The sequence below is a fragment of the Oratosquilla oratoria genome, chromosome 12, assembly GCF_046742065.1.
Source record: "Oratosquilla oratoria isolate Oo_2021 chromosome 12, ASM4674206v1, whole genome shotgun sequence".
In the NCBI taxonomy this organism is placed as follows: Eukaryota; Metazoa; Arthropoda; class Malacostraca; order Stomatopoda; family Squillidae; genus Oratosquilla; species Oratosquilla oratoria.
The window spans coordinates 39,617,439-39,640,877 of NC_134788.1; the positions used below are offsets into that span (position 1 = coordinate 39,617,439).

Consider the following 23,439-nt stretch of genomic DNA (forward strand, 5'->3'; position numbering starts at 1 on the left):
TGAGATGTACAAAGGGAGAGGATGGCAGCATATTGGAAGTGAGTATTAAGGGAGACTGGAGGAAATGGATAACTTTAGGTACTTGGATGCAAATGTGGTGAGAAAGGAGTGAAGGTAGAATGTAGATTGAGAGAACCAAGTAAATGCATTAGGGGATTAAAACGTGTTATAATAGACTTAGGAATAGTTGGTAAGAGGGGATTGTATGAAGGAGTGGTTGGGTTGGCAGCACTGAATGGGGCAGAAACATGAAACATAAGAGGAAGAGTTTAAATGTGAGATGAAATGGCTGAGAAGTATGGTAGGGGTTACTAGGCAGGATAGAGTGAGAAACGAAGATGAAAGTGGAGCTGGAAAGGGAGTGGGGAGATGGGGCTGATGAAAGAGTATTGGAAAGGGTTGGACACAAGGAAAGAATGAAGAGAGGTTAGTAAAAGAGGTGTGGAAGGAGTGAACATGAGGGGATGACCAAGGATGAGATGGGATGGAGTAAAAGGGGCATTGAGAAAGAGGGGATCGTCTGTTGAGGAAGGGAGGAGACAAGATAGGGGTGAGTGGAGAATGTGTATGGGTGATGCTGTGACATATGGAAGGTAGTGGGTGGGGTGAGTTAGTATGTGTGAATGATATTTTGACACAGCCCAAAGGGATTTCTCCCTGTCTTCTCTTTTCTGCATGAGGGGGTGGTCACTGATTAAATGAAGCAATTGTCCTGTGGATGTGCTGTGTCTTGCTCCATTGTTTCTGACCCAGCCTGAAAGGGAAGTGAGCAAGATGCAGGGATGACCTGTCATCCAGGAGGAGCCAAGAAAAGAGGGAGGGAGGGGATGTGGGGATGAAATGGGTGGGATTGGATTTTATGCCTTTGACCTTGGCTACCTCCCTTGTAAGGTGGGGAAAAGTCTGGTATATGTGTGTACTTTTATAGATCCTGATGTTCTTGCATATAACAAAAATGTTTTAATCAATTGAGTCTTTGTATCATTTTCATGGTCAATAGTTTTGGCATCCATCTACAGAGTGCATACGGTAATTGTTTTCTTTTTAGGGTCACACAAAAAAAAAAGTCACAATTTAGTTGAAAATACATTTACTGCAACAAAGAAAACGGGCTCTACCAGCACAATTCTCGTGTCCCATTACTCAATGAATCCACCCTTGGCATCAATGACGTCCTCAACGCGCCCTCAAAACCTGGGACAGGCCTTCTTCACGATCTCCTTAGAGAGATTGGCAAAGACGACCTTGATCCAACTGATAAGGTCATCCTTACTCTTGCATGGGATGTGGTTAGTATCTCGTTCATCTGTGCCCCATACAAAATAGTCCATAGGGTTGAGGTCATGTTAGTTAGGGGGCCACACATCAGTGGCAACAAAGTCAAAGCAATTGTTGGGGAGCTATTTCTGAGATTTTCTAGAGGTGTTGATTCTTGTTGCCACACATAGGGTCTACCAGTAGCCACTTTCTCAATCCACGGCTTCATGTGGGTCTTTAGGACACCGATATACACTTTGGTGCTCACCCTGAGCCCCAGGGGAAAGAAGAACGGGGGCATGACTTAGCCCTCGCTGTAGGCTACCCTAAACACCATGACAGTTGTAGAAAACTTGGTTTTCATGACTCCTAGCACATCCTTGGGACAGACGGCCAACCACCTGTTGTTCTGAGAGTTGTGGGTCTGGTCCTGGCAGAAGTTTTTTTCACCTGAAAAGAACCAGAGCTTGTTGTTCTCCAGAGGGTGCGACAGTTTGTTGAGCACCTTGAAGCGATTTTTCTGCATATTTGCAGAGAGGAGTTGACCCTTAGGCATCTTGTATGACTTGTATCAGATATCTTCATGCAAACACTTCCTTACAGTGCCCTCAGACACTTGCAGCTCTCTGGCAGTGGACTTCATGGACCGTCTTGGGTCTTGATCGACCATGACTTGCAATTGAGGGACAAATTCGGGGTCCCTGATTGTGTCCGATCATTGAGAATGATGTTTCCCAGCAACACCTTCATAACTGTAGTCAGAAGAAATTAATTCCCTCCTTATGGTCCTGATGAACTGTTCAGTCACTTTCAGCTGTTCTGAGATTTTGCTGCTGCTGCTTTGCCCAGCGGAGATTAACATAAGTACCAAATGCCTTTTCCATAGATGAGGAAACGTGAAGATCTCCGTGGGTGCAAGGTTGCTTTTGTTTTGAGTGGTGTGGTTACCCGCGTCTTTCCGCACAGTGTCCATGAAACAACAAAACAGTTACCGTATGTACCCTGTATATACTAAGGACTTCTTACCCCATACAAGGGAGGTAGACAGCTAAGGTACCCTCTGCCACCCATTCCCTCTCATTTTAGTTCCTTGTGGATGATGTGTCATCCTTGTGTCCTACTCAGAAACAAGGCACAGCATATCCACAGCAGGGCTAGCTGCTTCATTTACGCAGCACTCCTTCCTCATCCCCTCGTGTGAAAAATGGACATGATAGGGAGGAATCCTTTCAGGCTGCATCAAAATATCATCCATACACAACTATTTTCCACTTGCCCCTATCCCCTGCCTTCTCTCTTCCCTGCTCAACAGACATTTCCCTCTGACTCAAAGCCCTTTTCACCCCATCCATCCATCTCATACTTGGTAATCCCCCCCCAAGCTCATTCCATGTGCCCAAACCATCTCAATAATTCTTCATCAGTCTTATCTACCTGCTCCCTTTCTATCTTTGCTCTCTTTGCCTCACATCTTGCTTTGTAACCATGGTAACCCACACCCAGTGGTGGATGCAGGGGAGCTGAGAGGGCTAACCCCCCAATTTATTCTTTTAATTACCTCATTGTAGAAGTCAAGAAACCTGCCACATATACACCGGTACATGGCAGAAAGCAGTATTACAGTGGCAGAAGTATATTCAACACATCATTGAGGGTAAATCTTTAAAATGTAAAATTAAGTATTACTTTTGCCCAATATTCTGAAAAATTAAAGTGAGAACATATACTTCAATTTATATCCAAAATCGTCATATTCATGCTACAGAGTACGGTTCTTTAAAATCATCTACATTTACAAAATTCAGGTTAGCCCCCCCTCCCAAATTTTGATCCCGGGTCTGCCACTGCCCCGCCATGCTTCTCAGACACTTCATCAAAAATACATTTAAACTTTTTTTTTTCTATCTGTATACCAAAGGCTTTTTCCCCTTACCAGAAAGGTGCAAAGGTCAAAAGGCATACCCACTCCTACCCCTTCCACTCCCCTCCACCACCCTTTCCTCCCTCTCATCTTAGCTCCTCCTGGATGACAGGTCATTCTTCTTTCTGCCTCTTAAATTCCAAGTGTACGAGTTGCATACACCCTTGACGCACATTTTTCATTATTTCAGTTTGCCAGAGTATGGAGAAGATAGGAAAGGTGAAATCTGACAAGATGCCAAAGACATTTGAATGTACCTATTGTGATTCTAAGCTTTCTAGTAGCGGTGCTCTCAGAGATCACATCCGAAGACACACAGGTGAGAAGCCGCACAAGTGTTCTGTGTGTGGTAAAGCGTTTATTCAGTTAGGGACCCTGAACGTTCACCTTCGGACACACACGGGTGAGAATCCTAAACCCAAGAGATGTACTCAGTGTGGTGCTACTTTCAATTCCACTTGGAGATTGACCTGTCACGTACGAACTCACACTGGCGAGAAACCGTACAAGTGCTCCTTGTGTGATGCCGCATTTGCCCATCCAGAAAGTCTCAGAGGCCATCTCATGGCACACTCGGGTGAAAAACCTCACCAGTGCACAATGTGTGACGCAAGGTTTGTTGGATCCGGTGATTTAAGAAAACACATACAAGCACACACTGGTGACAAACCATACAAATGTACACACTGTGATGCGTCGTTTATTACCCCAGGGAGACTGACTGATCACTTTCGAAAACATACGGGTGAAAGACCGTTCAAATGTTCCATTTGTGATGCTACTTTCACTAGTGCAACTCTTCTGACACAACATCATGTGCGACATGCCAAAAAGAATCTTCCCAGAGGTGAAAAAGAGCACAAGTGTCCATTGTGTGATGCCAGGTTTTATCAGAGTAGTGGTGTCACGAGACACCTTCGGGTACATTCGGGGGAAAAACCTTTCAAGTGTCCAACATGCGAGGCTTCTTTCTCGGAGAAGAGAAACCTCAAGTCACACATGTTCTCTCATTCGGAAGAAAAGCCGTACAAGTGTTCGTCGTGCGATTCCTCGTTTTGCCGACCAGATAACCTAAAAAGACACCTTCTTGTGCACTCTGGTGAAAAACCATTCAAGTGTTCAGAGTGCGATAAAACGTTTGTAGATTCAAGTGGCCTAAAGTCACATCAGCGGGTGCACTGGAGTAAGAAACATTTCAAATGTTCATTGTGTGATGCTGCATATTCTCATGAGGGTAGTCTCAAAAGGCACATGAAAGTACACCATCCAGAAAAACATGAATTTTATGATTGTGATGAGAAAGTCTCTCAAGAAAGTTACCTGAAGGAGCAGCCTCAGGAGCATTCATGTGAAAACTTTGTAGTGAAGGTAGAGCCAGATGATGAGACTGAAACTGCATCATCAGACTCAGTGAAATAAAAGGACTTTTGAATATAACATGTGATGTTGCATATACTCTATATATATACCAAGTGTTTCTTCTCCCTTGTAAATGATGTACTCAGTCAAGACATACGCCAAATCCACTCCCATCCAACACCCTCTGCTTCTCATCTTAACTCCTCATGGATAAAGGGTCATTCCTGCATCTTGCCCACTGCCCAGGGTCATCCCAATCTCCTGCCCATTGTCTGGGTCAGAAGCAAGTGCAGCAAGACACTGCACATCTGCAGCAGGGCCACATCACTTGCATGGCAACCCTTCCACCTCGTTCCCGTGTGGAGAAAATAGAGAAGATGGGGAGAAGTTCCTTTGGGCAGCATCAGAATAGCCATCCACAACCAATCTTCACACATCTCTATCCCTTGCCTTCTTCCATCCCTGCTCAACAGACATTCCCCTCCTACTCAAAACCCCATTCACCCCATCAATGCATCTCTTTATCATTCCTTCAAGTTCACTCCATCCACCTCTGCTTTCCACACCCCTTTTTGCTATTTCACCGTCCTTTTCCGCTGGCTCCCTTTTCTACCCCTCCTCTCCTCACCTCAGTTTATCACAATCCTCATAATTCTCACCGTACTTCTTAGACATTTCATCACATACTTGTTTAAACTTTTTTCTTTCTCTCAAATTCCAAGTTTAAGTGTTACACTTTTGGCTCATGCCAAGCAGTGTATGTATAAATATTTGTATACAAGTTTTATTTTTAGTTTGCACTTTTCAGATAAGAGGGAGGGTGGAGGGGTGTGGAGTGTATTCAGGGATGGAATGGGTGGGAATGATTTTATGCCTTTTTCTTTTTGGCTACCCCCCTTATAAGGGGGAAAAAGCCTTGGTATATGTATGTACTTTTCAGTTGGCTGAAAGTCTGCTTATGCTTCTCATGGAGAAGGCTGACTGCACTCTATCCTCGGATAACGTGTTTATTACCAATATTCCAGCTATCAAAACCCAGTGTTCATAAAAAAGGGAAAGCCTTATTGTAATCTTTAAGATTATAACAGTATGGTTTCCAGAGTATGTGGGAAACTGTCCTAAAGGTCTGCTCTGTTCTTTGCGATTCTTGGTCCTGGCTCCTGTGGTTGCAACAAAGATCTTGCTTATAATCTAGAGTGTAACCAGTGTGAAAAATTAAAGGTGCTTAACTTTACTGGAATATGTTTTTAGTATTTACCAAAGTGATACCAAAGTCATCAACTGAATATAGTACTTACAAAATTCTATATATAGATTTCCAAAGTGAACAATTAAATAGATTACACAAAGGCTCTTTTGTTTTTTATATATTTGAATTTGAAATTACTTGTCCTCTCCCCAAAATGTGTTTCAGTTATTCTCGTAAAACCTACCTGCGGTACAATGTACTCCGCAGTGACGTAATGGTGATCACGTCAAGTGCTACAAGCTATTTACCAACAGATTTAGGAATTATGAAACTGAAAGAACTACTGAAGAAAGTACACGATTGGGAAGAAAAGAGACTGAGAATAATATAATGTTAATTACGTATAAAACTAAGACAAGAAGGCAGGAGAAGAAAGCTACTAACCACCCAGCAACAATTATATTATTCATGAACAGGGAGAGTGACTGGAGGAAGTGGATAGTTTTAGATACTTGGGTGCAAATGTGGCAGGAAAAGGTGGAGGTAGAATGTAGATTGAGAGAAGTGAGTAAATACCTTGGTGGATTAAAGAGTGTAATGAGGAATAGACATTTGGGAATGGATGCTAAGAGGAGACTGTATGAAGGAGTGATTGTGCCAACAGCACTGTATGGGGCAGAAACATGGAACATAGAAGAAGAGAGGAGGTTGAATGTGTTTGAGATGAGGTGTCTGAGAAGTATGATGGGGGTTACTAGGCTAGATAGAGTGAGAAATGAGGAGGTGAGGAGGAGAACAGGGGTGGAAAAGGAGCTGGGAGATAGGGTTGATGAAAGAATATTAGGATGGTTTGGACACATGGAAAGAATGAGTGAAGAAAGACTAGTAAAATAGGTATGGAAGGCAGATGTGGGGGGAGTGAACATGAGGGGACATCCTAGGATGAGGTCGATGGATGGGGTGAAGGGGGCTTTGGGGAAGAGGGGAATGTCTGTTGAGGAAGGACGGGAGAGGACGGAAGACAGGGGTGAATGGAGAATGGTTGTATATGGATGATGTTGTGATTGCATGAGGTGGAATGGGCGGGGGGATGGCGGGTGAGGTAGTATGTGTGAGCAGAATCTGACACAGCCCGAAGGGATTTCTCCCCATCCTCTCCTTTTATGCAATGGGGGGACGGAGAGGGGGGGTCGCCGATTTAATGAAGCAGCCTTGCTGTGGATGTGCTGTGTCTTGCGACACTGCTTCTGACCCAGGGCAGTGGACAAGGTGCAGGGATGACCCGTCATCCAGGAGGTGCTCAGATATGAGGGAGGGTGGAGGGGTGTGGAGTGAATTCAGGGATGGAATGGGTGGGAATGATTTTATGCCTTTTTCTTATTGGCTACCTCCCTTTAAGGGGGAAAAAGCCTTGGCATATGTATGTTTAAAGATACATATACCAAACACTTTTTTCTCCCTTACACAGGAGGTAGCCAAAAGACAAGGCATAGAAACCACACCCACCCATTCCATCCCCTACGTACTCCAGTCGCCTCTACCCACTTCCCTCCCTCTTATCTTGGCACCTCCTGGTTGACGGGTCACCCCTGCATCTTGTCAGGTCAGAAGCAGTGTCACAAGACACAGCACATCCACAGCAAGGCTGCTTCATTAATTTGGTGACCCCCCTCTCCTTCCCCTCAAGCAGAAAAGAAGACTGAGAGAAATTCCTTTGGGCTGTCAATTTATTTCTCACACATACTCCCTCATCCCCCACCCACTCCCCCTTGTGCATCACAGCATCATCCGTACACAAACCTTCTCCATTCACCCCTATCTTCTGTCCTCTCCCATCCTTCCTCAACAGACATTCCCCTCTTTCCCAATGCCCCTTTTACCTCGTCCATCCATCTCAACCTAGGACGCTCCCTCATGTTCACTCCTTCCACCTCTGCCTTCCACACCTCTTTTACTAATCTTTTTTCACTCATTTTTTCCATGTGTCCAAATCATCCTAATACACTTTCATCAACCCTATCTCCCAACTCCCTTACCACCCATGTTCTCCTCCTCACCTCCTCATTTCTCACTCTAGCCTAGTAACCCCTATCATACTTTTGAGGCATTTCATCTCAAACACATTCAAACTCCTCTATTCCTCTCTTATGCTCCATGTTACTGCCCTGTACAGTGCTGTTGGCTTAATCACTCCTTCATACAATCTCCTCTTAGCATCCATTCCCAAATGTCTATTTCTCATTACATTTTTTAATCCCCCCAAGGCATTTACTCGCTTCTCTCAATCTACATTCTACCTCCACCCCCACTCCACCCTTTCCTGCCACATTCGCAACCAAATATCTAAAACTATCCACTTCCTCCATGTTCTCTCCCTTAATACTCGCTTCCAGCCTGCTGCCACTTTCTCTCCCTTGTACATCTCATCACCTTACTTTTACCCACATTTATCTTCAACTTCCTTGTTTCACACACCTTCCCAAACTATGTCACTAACTTCCTTAATCCCTCCTCTGATCTGCTACAAGTGCAGTGTCATCAGCAAACAACAACTGGCTTATCTCCCATTTTTCTCCATTTTTAAAGATTGTTCTCGTAAAGGTAACATTGGAAAAATGAATTTGTAACCTCTTCACTCCGGGGCACATCGCACGTCTGGCAGCATTAGCTGCCCGACGTGCGATGTTGCGTCATAATAATCGCATTATAAAAAATAAAGTCAGTGCTCAATCGTTTGTTCTCTTTCACCCGTGTATTTTGATAACCATGGGAAATTGATGAAGCCAGTTTAGAGAGAATGGAAATTACGTAGGTACGACTACAATAAATATAATCAAGATGGCGACGTTGGCATCATCGAGTACCCACTTGCTCCTCATGCCGCCTACGTAGGCATCACCGTATGGAAGTGGTTAATAAATCCTGCAAATAGTACTTTTGAGTGAACATGATTGTTTTAAAGATGGTTCTCCTAAAAATAGGTAACATTGCAAAAGGAAAACATGCAAAGTTGTACTTGGGCATGGTGGTTACCTTTGATTTTGTAGCTGTCAATACCAAGAGTCTCCGCAGAAAGAAAAGTCTTGAATGTATCATAACCTCAAAAGTTATCAGTATGGTTTGCAAAGTACAGAGAAAGCTCTCCCAAAGATCTGCTCATTGTCCTTTGTGATTCTTGGTCATGGTTTTGTTATAAGGGTTACTGTTTGACTGTGGTTGTAACAAAGGTCTTGTTTACAATTTCAGAGATGACATCTGAAGAGGACATAGAAGTGAACCCAAGGAAGTGTGAGACTTAAAAATCGAATCCTTTCCTTGAATGTGTTCATGGTTTCAGAACATAGTTGCCACTGTACAGTTGGTTCTACTATTGTAAAGGCTTTGTAACCACAGTAAGCTGGCAAGAGTATGGAGAAGACAGGAAAGATGAATTCTGACAAGATAGCAAAGTCGTTTGAATGTACCTATTGTGATGCTAAGCTCGCTAATGCATATGCTCTGAGAGATCACATCCGCACACACACAGGCGAGAAACCATTTAAATGTTCAATCTGTGATCGAGCATTTGCTCAATCAGGAACTCTTAATGCTCATGTGCGGACACACACAGGTGAGAAGCCAAAGAAATGCAAGCTCTGTGATGCCTCTTTTAATTCTTCAGGGAGTCTGACTGTTCATCTACGGACACACACAGGTGAAAAACCTTACAAATGCTCATTATGTGATGCAGCGTTTGCCCATTCAACAACTTTGAGGTCCCATCTTATGGCACACTCGGGTGAAAAACCTCACCAGTGCACAATGTGTGATGCAAGGTTTGTTCGAGCAGGTGATTTAAGGAAACACATACAATCACACACAGGTGACAAACCTTACAAATGTACACAGTGTGATGCTTCATTCATTACCCCAGGGAGACTGACTGAACACTTTCGAAAACATACAGGTGAAAGACCATTCAAATGTTCCATTTGTGATGCTGCATTTACAACTGCAAAAATTCGGTCAGAACACCTTGCGAGACATGCCAATATTAAACGTCCCAGAGGTGAAAAGAAGCATAAATGCCCAATATGTACTGCAGAGTTTCATAAAAGTACTGGTCTCACAAGACACCTTCGGGTGCATACAGGAGAAAAACCTTTCAAATGTCCAACATGCGAGGCTTCTTTCTCAGAGAAGAGAGTCATGAAGTCACATATGTATACTCATTTAGATGAAAAGCCGTACAAGTGTTCATTGTGTGATTCATCATTTTGCCAATCAGATAGCCTGAAAAGACACCTTCGTGTACATTCAGGTGAAAGACCATTCAAGTGTTCGGAGTGTGATAAGACATTTATAGATTCAAAAGGCCTAAAGTCACATCAGCGGGTGCACTTGGCTGTGAAACCTTTCCAATGTTTAATGTGTGATATTGCATATGCTCGTGAAATTAGCCTCAAAAAGCACATGAAGCTGCACCATAGTGAGAGAGAGGAATCTATTGATTGTGATGAGGCTGTCTCTCAGCCTGTTACCCTGGAGGTGCAGCCTGAGGTGGATTCATATGTAAACTTTGTAGATGTTTCACTTGTGAAAGAAGAGCCAGATGATGAGACTGAAACTGCATCATCAGACTCTGTCAAATATGAGTAAAGGACTTTTGAAAATAACATATGTTGCATATTCTATCTATATATACCCTCTTGTAAAGGAGGTAGCCAGTCTCCTGCCCATTGTCTAGGTTGGAAGCAAGAGAGGAGGGCCGCATCACTTGCATGGCAACCCTTCCACCTTGTCTCCTCATGCAGAAAATAGAGAAAATAGGGAGAAATCACTTTGAGCAGTGTCAAACTATCCACAACCAATCTTTGAGCATCCCTATACCCTGCCTTCTACCGTCCCTACTCAACAAACATTCCTCTCCTACTCAAAATTCCTTTCACCCCATCCAACCATTTTGCTCTTGATCATTCTTTCAAATTCACTCTATCCACATCTGCTTTCCACACCCTTTTTGCTAATCTTTCTTCACTCGTGTATTTTTTATTTATTTATTTTTTTTCCCCATGCCCCCTAACAATTCCAATAATCTTTGATCAATTTTTCTGCTGGTTCCCTTTCTTCCCCTGCTCCCCTCCTCATCTCATTTCTCACTATCCTCATAACCCCCACCTCACTTCTTAGACATGTGATCACAAACACATTTAAACTTGTTTTTGACCCTCGTAATTTCCAATCAATATTTATATATGTGTGTGTGTGTCTTATTTTTAGTTTGCACTTTTCAATCAACTGAAAGTCTGCTTACACTGGGCTTGTTGTGGAGAAGTGTGACTGCACTTTATCATCCGAATAAGTATTGTTTGTCCTTAATATTCCTGCTATCAAGACAGTGTTCATAAAAATGAGTGTTGTAATCTCTAAGATTATAGCAGTATATCCAGAGTACATAGGACACTGTCCTAAAGGGCTGCTCTGACCTTTGTTGATTCTTGGTCCTGTAGTTGTAACGAAGATCTTGTTTGTAATCTAAAGTGTAACCAGTGTGAAAATTAAAGGTGCTTAATTTTACTGGAATATGTCTTTAGTACTTACCAAAGTCTAAATATAGACTTCCAAACTCAACAACTAAATAAATTGCAGAAAGGCTTGTTCATTTTTTATATATTACAATTTGAAATTACTGATCCTATCCCCAAAAAAGTCTGGTTCAGATATTTTCATAAAACCTACCTATGGTGCCATGTACTCCACAGTGACATAATGAATTTCTTAATTTTTTATGCATTGTCAGTGTTTGATGAATGGTGATCACATCAAGTGATGCAAGCTATTTATTATCAAATTTATGAATTGTGAAAATGAAAGAACTACTGAAGAAAATATATGTATAAAACTCAGAGAGGAAGGCAGGAGAAGAAAGCTTATGATAACCACCCAGTAACAATTGTATTATTCACAAACGGAACATACCCAGGTAGCTAAATGATGGGGCTACATTTTCATACAATAATAAATTTCATTTTGTAAAGCATATTCAAAATAATTGATGAGGGTTTTTGGACATTTTGATGAAATTTATCAGATAAGCTTAGAAAAATTAGAATAGAAATAATAAGTGGATAACAAAAATTACATAGAATGAATATAACATAAGGGAAAATGAAACAATATAATACAGAAGATAGGTTATTTAGGAAAACGTTTTTGAATGTGTGTGATGAATCGATGAAGTCATCAACATCATTGATTTGTAATTCAAGTAAAAGCCACATTGTTATATATGCAGACAATTTAAATTTCTAATTTTTTAATTTGCAATATTTTCTTTATGAATTCCTTGGTATATAGAATGCAGAGAATACTGGAACATATGTTTGATGATATGTAAACTATTGTAGGAGTTTAGTATCAAGCTTGATAAGAGTGTGCAGTACAGGAATAAAGGCATAAAACAGCATTTCTTGAAACGGATTAGTAGGTTCATAGCAATACTTGCAGTGAAGCTTTTGTTTTTTATACATTGTGTAAACAGTCTAAATGTATCTAACTTGTCATGTAAAGAATACATATATATCAAAGGCTTTTCCCCCTTAAAAGGGAGGTAGCCAAAGTCAAAGGCATAAATCCACTCCCACCAATTTTATCCCCACATACTCCACTCCCATTCACCACCCCTCCCTCTTTTTTTGTTCCTGGATGATGGGCCATCCCTGAATCTCACCCACTGCACTGGGTCAGAAGCAATGTAGCAAGACACAGCACATCCAGTGGAAGGCCACTTCATTTAACCCATTCAACTCCGATGACAAGATGTCTTGTCATTTGGTCAAATAAAACAAAAAATCATAAAACACCAAAATGTTTGATCAAACACCAGAAAAATATGACGTCAATCCTCGCTTCGCTCGCAGCGAAGCGAGGACTGACGTCATATTTTTCTGGTGTTTGATCAAACATTTTGGTGTTTTATGATTTTTTGTTTTATTTGACCAAATGACAAGACATCTTGTCATCAGAGTTGAATGGGTTAATCAGCATCATAATTGTTTTACTGGTACAGTTGGGTCCACATGAAAAAATACCTGTATTACATTATAGAAATCATTGTTTACAAACTTTGTGGTACCCAGAAAGTGTAGTGTGATCATGATACAATATTTTGTGTAGGAGCACACTACCAAAATATTGAATGCATCATATCTACTACCCTTGCTTCTTTGAGTGCCCATAGACAGCATTGCAGAACCATCATGCACACAGGTAAGCACGAATGATGCACCCATATGAAAACTTCTTCAGAGAGATGTTCTGGTTGAAAGTGATAGCCCATGACAATTCTGTCTATCCACACATCTTGGCTGTTGTCAGAGGGTAGGGGAGTTGACATTACTCTCAAAAGACAATGTATATTCATCCCTTGCTTAATGCAGGTTAACTTAAGGAAATTAAAGTTGTGACCCCCCAAAAAAAAATATTAGTACATCATACATACACCAAGGCTTTCTCCCCCTTACAAGGAAGGTAGCCAAAAAGGAAAAGGCATAAAATCATTCCTATCCATTCCATCCCTGAATACACTCCACACCCCTTCACCCTCCCTCTCTTCTAAGCACCTCCTGGATGACGGGTCATCCCTGCACCTTGTCCACTGCCCTGGGTCAGAAGCAGTGTCGCAAGACACAGCACATCCACAGTAAGGCCGCTTCATTAAATCGGCGACCCCCCTCTCCATCCCCCCATATTTGTGAATGAAAAATTCAAAGTTACACAGACACTGTAAAATACAAAAAAATAATAATAATAATAATAATAATGATTATATTTATGAACAACAAATAAGATTAATTATGAATATAGTCAATAGAAGAACTGACTAAAAACTTCTGATGTATGCATAGCAGCTATGTGGCAGTTTGTTTTGCGTAACAACACTCAAACATTGGGAATCGATGGGGAAATGGAATGCATTTCACGCACTTTTGCTTAAGGGAGTGTCGCATCGCTTTATAGAGTAGGTAGGTGAATTTTTTTTTTCAAATGTGTTTAATGAATAGAGGTGTAAATACCCCTTACATTAGTGTGTAATTCCTCAGGGTATTGTGTTCCTCCCATGTATATGTAAGGCACAGTGAATATTTAATGAAGATAAAGTGAGCTCTATTGAAGCTCTAATTACTTAATGGAAAATCCTTCCACATCATTCAGCTTGGTATGAAATGAAAGCTTAGAGTCTGGGGAACAAATCTTATTGAATACATTTTTTCAAACTAATACCTCTGATTTTATATTTGTTTCTCTGAATAATTAAAAAAATGCTGTAAAATTAAGGTTTCATAAAAAAAGATTGAAAAATTCAAATATCTTTTATTTTTTACTGTAGAAAATAAAGAGCCTGATGTTTTCTTTCAAACAAAAATGACAAAAATCCATAAAGAACAACCAAAGATATTACAACAGAGAGAACAAAAACTTTACAAGATTTGGGATTTAAATTTTTGCAACCATTTGTTTGATGGTTATGATGTATAGTAAGTCTCCAATTTCCTTTATGCTGATGAGGTGTGAGTGGTATGGGTGGAGGTGTAAGGTGAGCATGGCTAGTAAATGCTTGCTGGGTGCAGCTGTGCTGCTTTTCTCTTTTTCCTTCTTGTTTCTATTTCAGGCACTCACAGGCCCTCTCTATATTCTGCCGCTTCACTCTCTTGTTTCTTGTTAATTTTTCCATGCTCACAGCAACAAAACAGGGTGAGAAATCAAAATTGTTGCACATGGTGAGAGCACCAGGAGCGATGTCACCTTATTTTGACCTTTCTGAGAGTACTGGTGCCCGGTCCACTGTCTTTGTGGGGTATGCTGGTGGGAGGAGTTGCCAAATATCTCCATAAACACAATCCTGTAGCAAAAAATGAAATAGCTATAGAAATGTTGATGTTATTTCAATATACAGAATGTTTTTTATGCAATGGGGTTGCCAATATTTTACCTATTTTATGCTGTATAAAAAAATAGAAACAAAATACAGTTGTATAACTTTTGAGTGTTGCCACCATCATAGAGATTCTTTTGAAATGTTTACCTAAAATTCACTCATGTTTTAGAATTTTTCAAATGATTGCTGGTGATGCTCCCTTAAGGAAATTAAAGTTATGCAAAAAAAAAGAAAGAAAAGTATTAATGAATGAAAAATTCAGTTACTGTAAAATACAGAAGAAAAAAATTATGACCAACAAATAAAATTAATTATGAATACAGTCAATAAAAGAACCAACTAAAAACTTCTGGTGTATGCACGGCAGCTATGTGGCAGTTCGTTTATGTTTTGCGCAGCAACACTCAAATATTGGGAATCAATGGGGTAATGGAATTCATTTCATGCACTTTTGCTCAAACAATTTTCCAGGAACGTATCTCATTAAATGAGGGATATGTGTGCTACTATTGATGAAGGAATTGTCCATTGTGGTACAGGATGTTTGAGTTGGTACACAACTCATGATATCAGAAGTAATACCAAGAGATCATGCTGTAAGCTGTGTTTCTAGAATCCAAATTAGCAGATCATAAATATTTTTGTCAAGATGTCCTACAAATAGTACACTCGAGATAAGATATTTGTTTTAAAGATGGTTCTTGTAAAAATAGGTAAAATTGGAACATGAAAAATATTTGTTAAAAAATCCTGCAAATAATCCTTTTGAGGAAAGATATTTATTTTAAAGATGGTTCTCCTGAAAATAAGTAACGTTACAAAAAACATAACAAAAAAAACATGCAAAGTTGTACCTGGGCATGGTGGTTACCCCTTTTATTTTGTAGTTGTCAAAACCAAGATTCTCTACAGAAAGAAAAGTCTTGAATGTATCATAACCTCCAAAGTTATCAGTATGGTTTGCAAAGTAGAGAGAATGCTCTCCCAAAGATCTGCTCCTTGTAGTTTGCAATTCTTGGTTATGACTTTGTTATAAGGGTAACTATTTGGCTGCAGTTGTAACAAAGGTCTTGTTTACAATTTCAGAGGTGACATCTGAAGAGGACATAGATGTGAACCAAGAAAGTGCGACACTTAAAATATTGAATCCTTTCCTTGAATGTGTTCATGGTTTCAGAACATAGTTGCCATTATACAGTTGGTTCTACTATTGTGAAGGCTTTGTAACCACAGTAAGCTGGCAAGAGTATGGAGAAGACAGGAAAGATGAATTCTGACAAGATAGCAAAGTCATTTGAATGTACCTATTGTGATGCTAAGCTCTCTAATGCATATGCTCTGAGAGACCACATCCGCACGCACACAGGTGAAAAACCATACAAATGTTCAATGTGTGATCGAGCATTTGCTCAATCAGGAACTCTTAATGCTCATGTACGGACACACACAGGTGAGAAGCCAAAGAAATGCAAGCTCTGTGATGCCTCTTTTAATTCTTCAGGGAGTCTGACTGTTCATCTACGGACACACACAGGTGAAAAACCTTACAAATGCTCATTTTGTGATGCAGCGTTTGCTCATTCAGCAACTTTGAGGACCCATCTCATGGCACACTCAGGTGAAAAACCTCACCAGTGCACAATGTGTGATGCAAGGTTTGTTCGAGCAGGTGATTTAAGGAAACACATACAATCACACACTGGTGATAAACCTTACAAATGTACACAGTGTGATGCTTCATTCATTACCCCAGGGAGACTGACTGAACACTTTCGGAAACATACAGGTGAACGACCTTTCAAATGTTCCATTTGTGATGCTGCATTTACAACTGCAAAAATTCGGTCAGAACACCTTGCGAGACATGCCAATATTAAACGTCCCAGAGGTGAAAAGAAGCATAAATGCCCAATATGTACTGCAGAGTTTCATAAAAGTACTGGTCTCACAAGACACCTTCGGATACATACAGGAGAAAAACCTTTCAAATGTCCAACATGCGAGGCTTCTTTCTCAGAGAAATCAGTCATGAAGTCACATATGTATACTCATTCAGATAAAAAGCCGTACAAATGTTCATTGTGTGATTCATCATTTTGCCGACCAGATAGCCTGAAAAGACACCTTCGTGTACATTCAGGTGAAAGACCATTCAAGTGTTCGGAGTGTGATAAGACATTTATAGATTCAAAAGGCCTAAAGTCACATCAGCGGGTACACACAGGTGAGAAACCTTTCCAATGTTTAATGTGTGATATTGCATATGCTCGCGAAGTTAGCCTCAAAAAGCACATGAAGCTGCACCATAGTGAGAAAGAGGAATCTATTGATTGTGATGAGGCTGTCTCTCAGCCTGTTACCCTGGAGGTGCAGCCTGAGGTGGATTCATATGTAAACTTCGTAGATGTTTCACTTGTGAAAGAAGAGCCAGATGATGAGACTGAAACTGCATCATCAGACTCTGTCAAATATGAGTAAAAGGACTTTTGAAAATAACATATGATGTTGCACATTCTATCTATATATACTAAGGGGTTCTTCCCCCTTGTAAAGGAGGAAGCCAGTCTCCTGCCCATTGTTTAGGTCAGAAGCAAATTCAGCAAGACAGGAGGGCCGCATCACTTGCATGGCAACCCTTCCACCTTGTCTCCTCATGCAGAAAATAGAGAAGATAGGGAGAAATCACTTTGAGCAATGTCAAATTATCTACAACCAATCTTTGAGCATCCCTATACGCTGTCTTCTCCCATCCCTACTCAACAAACATTCCTCTCCTACTTAAAATCCCTTTCACCCCATCCATCCCTCTCACTCTTGGTCATTCCTTCAACTTCACTCCATCCACATCTGCTTTCCACACCCTTTTTGCTAATCTTTCTTCACTCATGTGTGTGGGTGTTTTTCTTTTCTTTTTGTTATGCACCCTAACCATTCTAATAATCTTTTTCTGGTTCCATTTCTACTCCTGCCTCCCTCCTCACCTCATTTCTCACTATCCTCCTAACCCCCACCACACTTCTTAGTCATTTGATCACAAACACATTTAAATTTGTTTTTGCCCCTCCTAATTTACAAGCCTCGGAATCCAGACTGCTCTTTGGTAAACGAAATCGGAAACGTAAAGGAAATTCACACAAGACAGTTCACAAAGTAAGACTTGCAATGATTAACATCGCAACATATATAGACAAAGAAGAAGAAATCTTGGATAGGATGAATGAAAGAAAGATAGACATTATAGGAATGGCAGAGACAAGACATTGTGGAGAAGATGAAGGAAGAGACCTCGGGGGGATATATCTTAATGTACTGTGGATCAGAAGAGAGAGGGAGAAGGCATGGGGTAGCTATTATTGTGGGACCAAGACTGATGCAGTATATTCAAGAGGTGAAATTGATCAATGAAAGACTAATGAAGTGTACAATGCGAATAAAAGGAAGAAAGTACAGTACAATATATATCAAGTGTATTCACCACATCAGGAATGTCCTGAAGAAGAAAAAGTAAATTTCCTGAATCTTTTAGAGGAAGAATATGAGATTCTAGATGGCAATGTAGGACTTTTGATTGGTGATTTTAATGCTAGAGTAGGAAAGGAATAGAGAATATAAGAGGGACATTTGGCAAAGAGACGAGAAACTCAGAAGGAGAAAAACTGATAGATTACTGCATGAGAAACGGTTTGAAAATAATGAATAGCTTTTATCAACATGGGAACATAAATTCACTAGATATATATGGAATAAAAATACAGGACAGTTTGATCAAAAATTAATTATAGATTACATAATATGTTCAGATAGAAGAATTTTTACCAATATAAAGGTAATACCAGGAATGAATTTAGATTCAGACCACAGGTTACTAGTGGCTGATCTGAAGATCGGTAAGATAAAACCTCGGCAATGTAGAAAAAGAAAAGTAATTAAAACAAAAAGTTTGCAAGAGGAAGATAAAAAGAATGCTTATAAAACTAAACTTACACAAAAATTGGAGAAGCAAAATGATGAGGAAAAAGAAAGATGGGACATTTTGAAAGAAGCAATCAGTGAAGTAGCAGAAGAAACTTTAGGGGTAGAATGGATTGGAGGAAATAGGAAAAGACACACACCTTGGTGGAATGAGGAGGTCAAACAGGCAGTAAAAAACAAAACTTTAAAGTTAAGAAAGTGGCTAAGAAGACGAACACCTGAAAGCCGAGCAGAATATGTACTGGCAAGGAAAGAAACAAATCTTGCAAAAGATCGAGCAAAGACAGAGACATGGAAAGATCTGGGAGAGAGATTGACAGAGGATTTGCAGAAAAGAAAAAAGTTATTATATGGTATAGCAAAGTCATATAGAAAAAGCAAGGCAAAACAATATAACATTAAAGACCTAGTCTGTTGTTTGTGCAATGTAAACAATGGACGCAGCGTCATGCGTAAGTATCGTTTGAACTACGGAGAGCACGCTAAACTAAAAAATTCACTCAATTTTTTTTTTTTTACAATTTTTTTTTTACAGTCAGTTCAAACGTAAAATAAAAAAAACGTAAAACAAATGAATGTAAGTAGAGGAGCGTCTGTATATATATATATTATTATTTTTTTAGTTTGCACTTTTGAATCAGCTGAAAGTGTTTACACTGGGCTTGTCATGGAGAAGGCTGACTGCACTTTATCCTCCAACATGTATTGCTTGTCTTTAATACTACTATCAAAACCTCAAGTGTCCATAAAAATGAAAGTGTTATTGTAATCTCTTAAGATTATAACATTATGGTATCCAGAGTACATAGGACACTGTCCAAAAGGGCTGCTCTGACCTTTGTTGATTCTTGGTCCTGTAGTTGTAACGAAGATCTTGTTTGTAATCTAAAGTGTAACCAGTGTGAAAATTAAAGGTGCTTAATTTTACTGGAATATGTCTTTAGTACTTACCAAAGTCTAAATATAGACTTCCAAACTCAACAACTAAATAAATTGCAGAAAGGCACATTCTTTTTTTATATATTGCAACTTGAAATTCCTTTTCCTGTCCTCAAAAAGTCTGGTTCCGGTATTTTCATAAAACCTACCTATGGTGCCATGTACTCCACAGTGACATAATGAATTTGTTAATTTTTCATGCATTATCATTGTGTTTCATGAATGATCATGTCAAGTGATGCAAGCCATTATCAAATTTATGAATTATAAAAATGAAAGAACTACTGAAGAAGATGTATGTACAAAACTCAGAGAGGAAGACTAGAAGAAAGGTTCTGATAACCACCCAGCAACAATTGTATTATTCACAAACAAAACATACACAGAAAGCTAAATAATGGGGCTATTTACAATAATAATAAATTTCATTGTGTAAAGCATATTCAAAATAGTTGATGAGGGTTTTTGGAAATTTTGATGAAATTTATCAGATAAGCTTAGAAAAATAAGACTAGGAGAAATAATAAGTGGATAACAAAGAAATTATATAGAATGAATATAACAAAAGGGAAAAGGAAACAATAATATTATTTAGGAAAACAGGGTTTTTGAATGGGTCTGATGAATCAATGAAGTCATCAACATCATTGATATGTATGTAATTCAAGTAAAACCCACATTCATATACACACAGACACAATTTCAATTTCTAATTTTTTAGATTGCAATTTTTTCAGAATTCCCAGGTACTGTATATAGAATGCATTCAGAGAATACTGGAACTTAAGTTTGATATGTTCATTACTATAAGAGTTTAATAGCAAGCTAAATAAGAGTGTGCAGTACAGGAATAAAGGCAAAAAACACCATTTCCTGAAATAGATTGCTAGGTTCTTAACAATACTTGGAGTGAAGCACAAAGTTTTATGCATATACCAAAGGGGGAAAAACCCTTTAGTATATGTAAACAATATAAAAGTATCTAACTTGTCATGTAAAGAATACATATATATCAAAAGCTTTTTCCCCCTTACAAGGGAGGTAGCTAAAGTAAAGGCATAAATCCATTCCCACCAATTTTATCCCTCACATACTCAACTCCCATTCACCACCCCTCCCTCTTTTCTTTGTTCCTGGATGATGGTCCATCCCTGCATCTCACTCACTGCCATGGGTCAGAAGCAATGTAGCAAGACACAGCACATCCAGTGCAAGGCCACTTCATTTAATCAGCATCATAATTGTTTTACTGGTACAGTTGGGTCCATGTGAAAAAATATCTGTATTACATTATAGAAATAATTATTTACAAACTTTGTGGTACCCAGAAATTGTAATGTGATCATGATACAGTATTTTGTGTAGGGGCACACTACCAAAATATTGAATGCATCATATCTACTATCCTTGCTTCTTTGAGTGCCCATAGACAGCATTGCAGAACCATCATGCACACAGGTAAGCACGAATGATGCACCCATATGAAAACTTCTTCAGAGAGATATTCGAAACGTAGTACTAATAAAGGTTTCGATCTCACAAGGTGTTTATTCTCACAGAGATATTCTGGTTGAAAGTGATAGCCCGTGACTATGCCGTCTATCCACACATCTTGGCTGTTGTCAGAGGTTAGGGGAGTTGATATTACTCTTAAAAGACAATGTACATTCATCCCTTGTTTAACGCAGGTTCACTTAAGAGAGTGGCATTGCTTTATAGAGTAGGTGAATTTTTTTCTTCAAATATGTGTTTAATGAATATAGGTATAATTACCCCTTACATTAGTGTGTAATTCCTCAGGGTATTGTGTTCCTCACATAAGGCACAATGAATATTTAATGAAGATATAGTGAGCTCTATTGAAGCTCTAATTACTTAATGGAAAATCCTTCCACATCATTCAGCTTGATATGAAATGAAAGCTTAGAGTCTGGGGAACAAGTCTTATTGAATACGTTTTTTATTAATTTGTTCCTCAAAATAATTAAAAGAGGCAAAATTCAGATTTCATAGATATAAAAAAAAAAAATTAGATTAAAATATTTTTTATTTTTTACTGTAGAAAATAGAGAGCATGTTTTCTTTCAAATGAAACAAAAATTACAAAAATCCATGAACAACTGAAGATATTACAACAGAAAGAACGAAAACAAACTTTACAGGACGGGGGATTTAAATTTTCGCAACCATTTGTTTGATGGTTGCAATGAATAGCAAGTCTCCAATTGCTGATGAGGTGTGAGGTGAGGGTGAGTGGTGTAGCATGGGTGGAGGAGGTGTAAGGTGGGCATGGCTAGTTAATGCTTGTGGAGTGCTGGCCACAGTTGTGCTGCTTTTCTCCTCTTTTTCCTTGTTTCTATTTCAGGCTCTCTCTATATTCTGCTGCTTCACTCTCTTGTTTCTTGTTAATTTTTCCATGATCACAGCAACAAAACAGGGTGAGAAATCAAAATTGTTGCACATGGTGAGAGTGCCAGGAGCGATGTCACCTTACTTTGACCTTTTCAAGAGTACTGGTGCTCTGTCCACTGTCTTTGTGGGATATGCTGGTGGGAGGAGTTGCCAAAAATCTCCATAAACAAAATCATGTAGCAAAAAATGAAATAGCTATAAAAATGTTGATGTTATTTCAATATACAAAATGTTTTTTATGCAATGGGGTTGCCAGAGGTTGCCAATATTTTATCGAAATTATGCTGTATAAAAAAAGATAAAAACAAAATACAGTTCTATAACATTGAGTGTTGTCAACCATCATATTCTTTTGAAATGTTTACCTAAAATTCGCTCATGTTCCAGAATTTTTCAAACGATCGCCGGCAACGCTCCTGGAAATTAAAGTTTTGCCCCCCCCCCAAAAAGAAAGAAAAAAAAAAAATCAATGAATGAAAAATTCAAAGTTACATAGACACTGTAAAATACAGAAAAAAAAAACTATGACCAAGAAATAAAATTAATTATGCATACAGTCAATAAAAGAATGACTAAAAACTTCTGGCAGTTATGTGGCAGTTTATCTTTTGCACATTGAGAATCAATGGGGAAATGAAATTCATTTCACACTTGCTTAAACAATTTTCCAGGAACATATCCATTAAATGAGGGATGAGTGTGCTCACTTTCGAGGAAGGAATCGTCCATTGTTGTACAGGATGTTTGAGTTGGTACACAAGTCATGATATCAGAACTAATACCAAGAGATGTACTGTAAGCTGTGTTTCTAGAATCCAAATTAGCAGATCATGAATATTTTTGTCAAAAAGTCCCACAAATAGTACTCTTGATATAAGATATTTGTTTCAAAGATGGTTCTTGTAAGAATGGGTAAAATTGGAAAACAAAAAATGTTTGTTAAAAAAATCCTGCAAATAGTAGTTTTGAGGGAAGATATTTGTTTTAAAGATGGTTTAAAAGTCCCACAAACAACTCTTGACATAAGATATTTCTTTTTAAGATGGTTCTCATAAAAATAGGTAAAATTGGAAAATAAAAAAATATTTGTTAAAAAATCCTGCAAATAGTACTTTTGAGGGAAGATGTTTGTTCTAAAGATGGTTCTCCTAAAAATAGGTAACATTGCAAAAGAAAAGCATGCAAAGTTGTACCTGGGCATGGTGGTTACCTTTGATTTTCTAGCTGTCAAAACCAAGAGTCTCTGCAGAAAGATAAGTCTTAAGTGTATCATAATCTCTAAAGTTATCAGTGTGGTTTGCAGAGTACAGAGAACACTGTCTCAAAGATCTGCTCATTGTCTTTTGTGATTCTTGGTCATGGATTTCTTATAAGGGTAACTATTTGGCTGTGGTTGTAACAAAGGTTTAAAATTTCAGAGGTGATATACCTGAAGAGGATGACATAGATGTGAACCAAGAAAGTGCGACACTT

At 39.1% G+C, this 23,439-nt stretch overlaps 2 protein-coding genes across 22 annotated transcripts in view; both read left to right on the forward strand.

Moving 5' to 3' along the window:
- LOC143031475 (uncharacterized) overlaps nt 1-23,439 on the forward strand; it is a 65,356-nt gene that overhangs the window by 15,643 nt on the left and 26,274 nt on the right. For 5 of the 21 annotated variants that reach the window (XM_076195364.1, XM_076195368.1, XM_076195358.1 and 2 more), the window contains one exon: nt 8,973-11,282. The exons of 7 other annotated variants lie outside the window; for them this stretch is intronic. In XM_076195364.1, coding sequence (XP_076051479.1) covers nt 9,135-10,364 — 1,230 coding nt within the window. In that variant the 5' untranslated portion in view covers nt 8,973-9,134 and the 3' untranslated portion in view covers nt 10,365-11,282. Of the gene's footprint in view, nt 1-2,825; nt 2,927-3,368; nt 6,409-8,972; nt 11,283-15,729; nt 16,178-23,439 lie in introns of those variants that run through there. 9 more of the 21 variants (XM_076195366.1, XM_076195371.1, XM_076195363.1 and 6 more) reach the window with 8 other exon arrangements.
- LOC143032052 (uncharacterized) lies at nt 15,910-19,613 on the forward strand. The gene has a single exon (XM_076196520.1). The coding sequence runs from the start codon at nt 15,910-15,912 to the stop codon at nt 17,119-17,121; it is 1,212 nt and encodes a 403-aa protein (XP_076052635.1). The 3' UTR covers nt 17,122-19,613.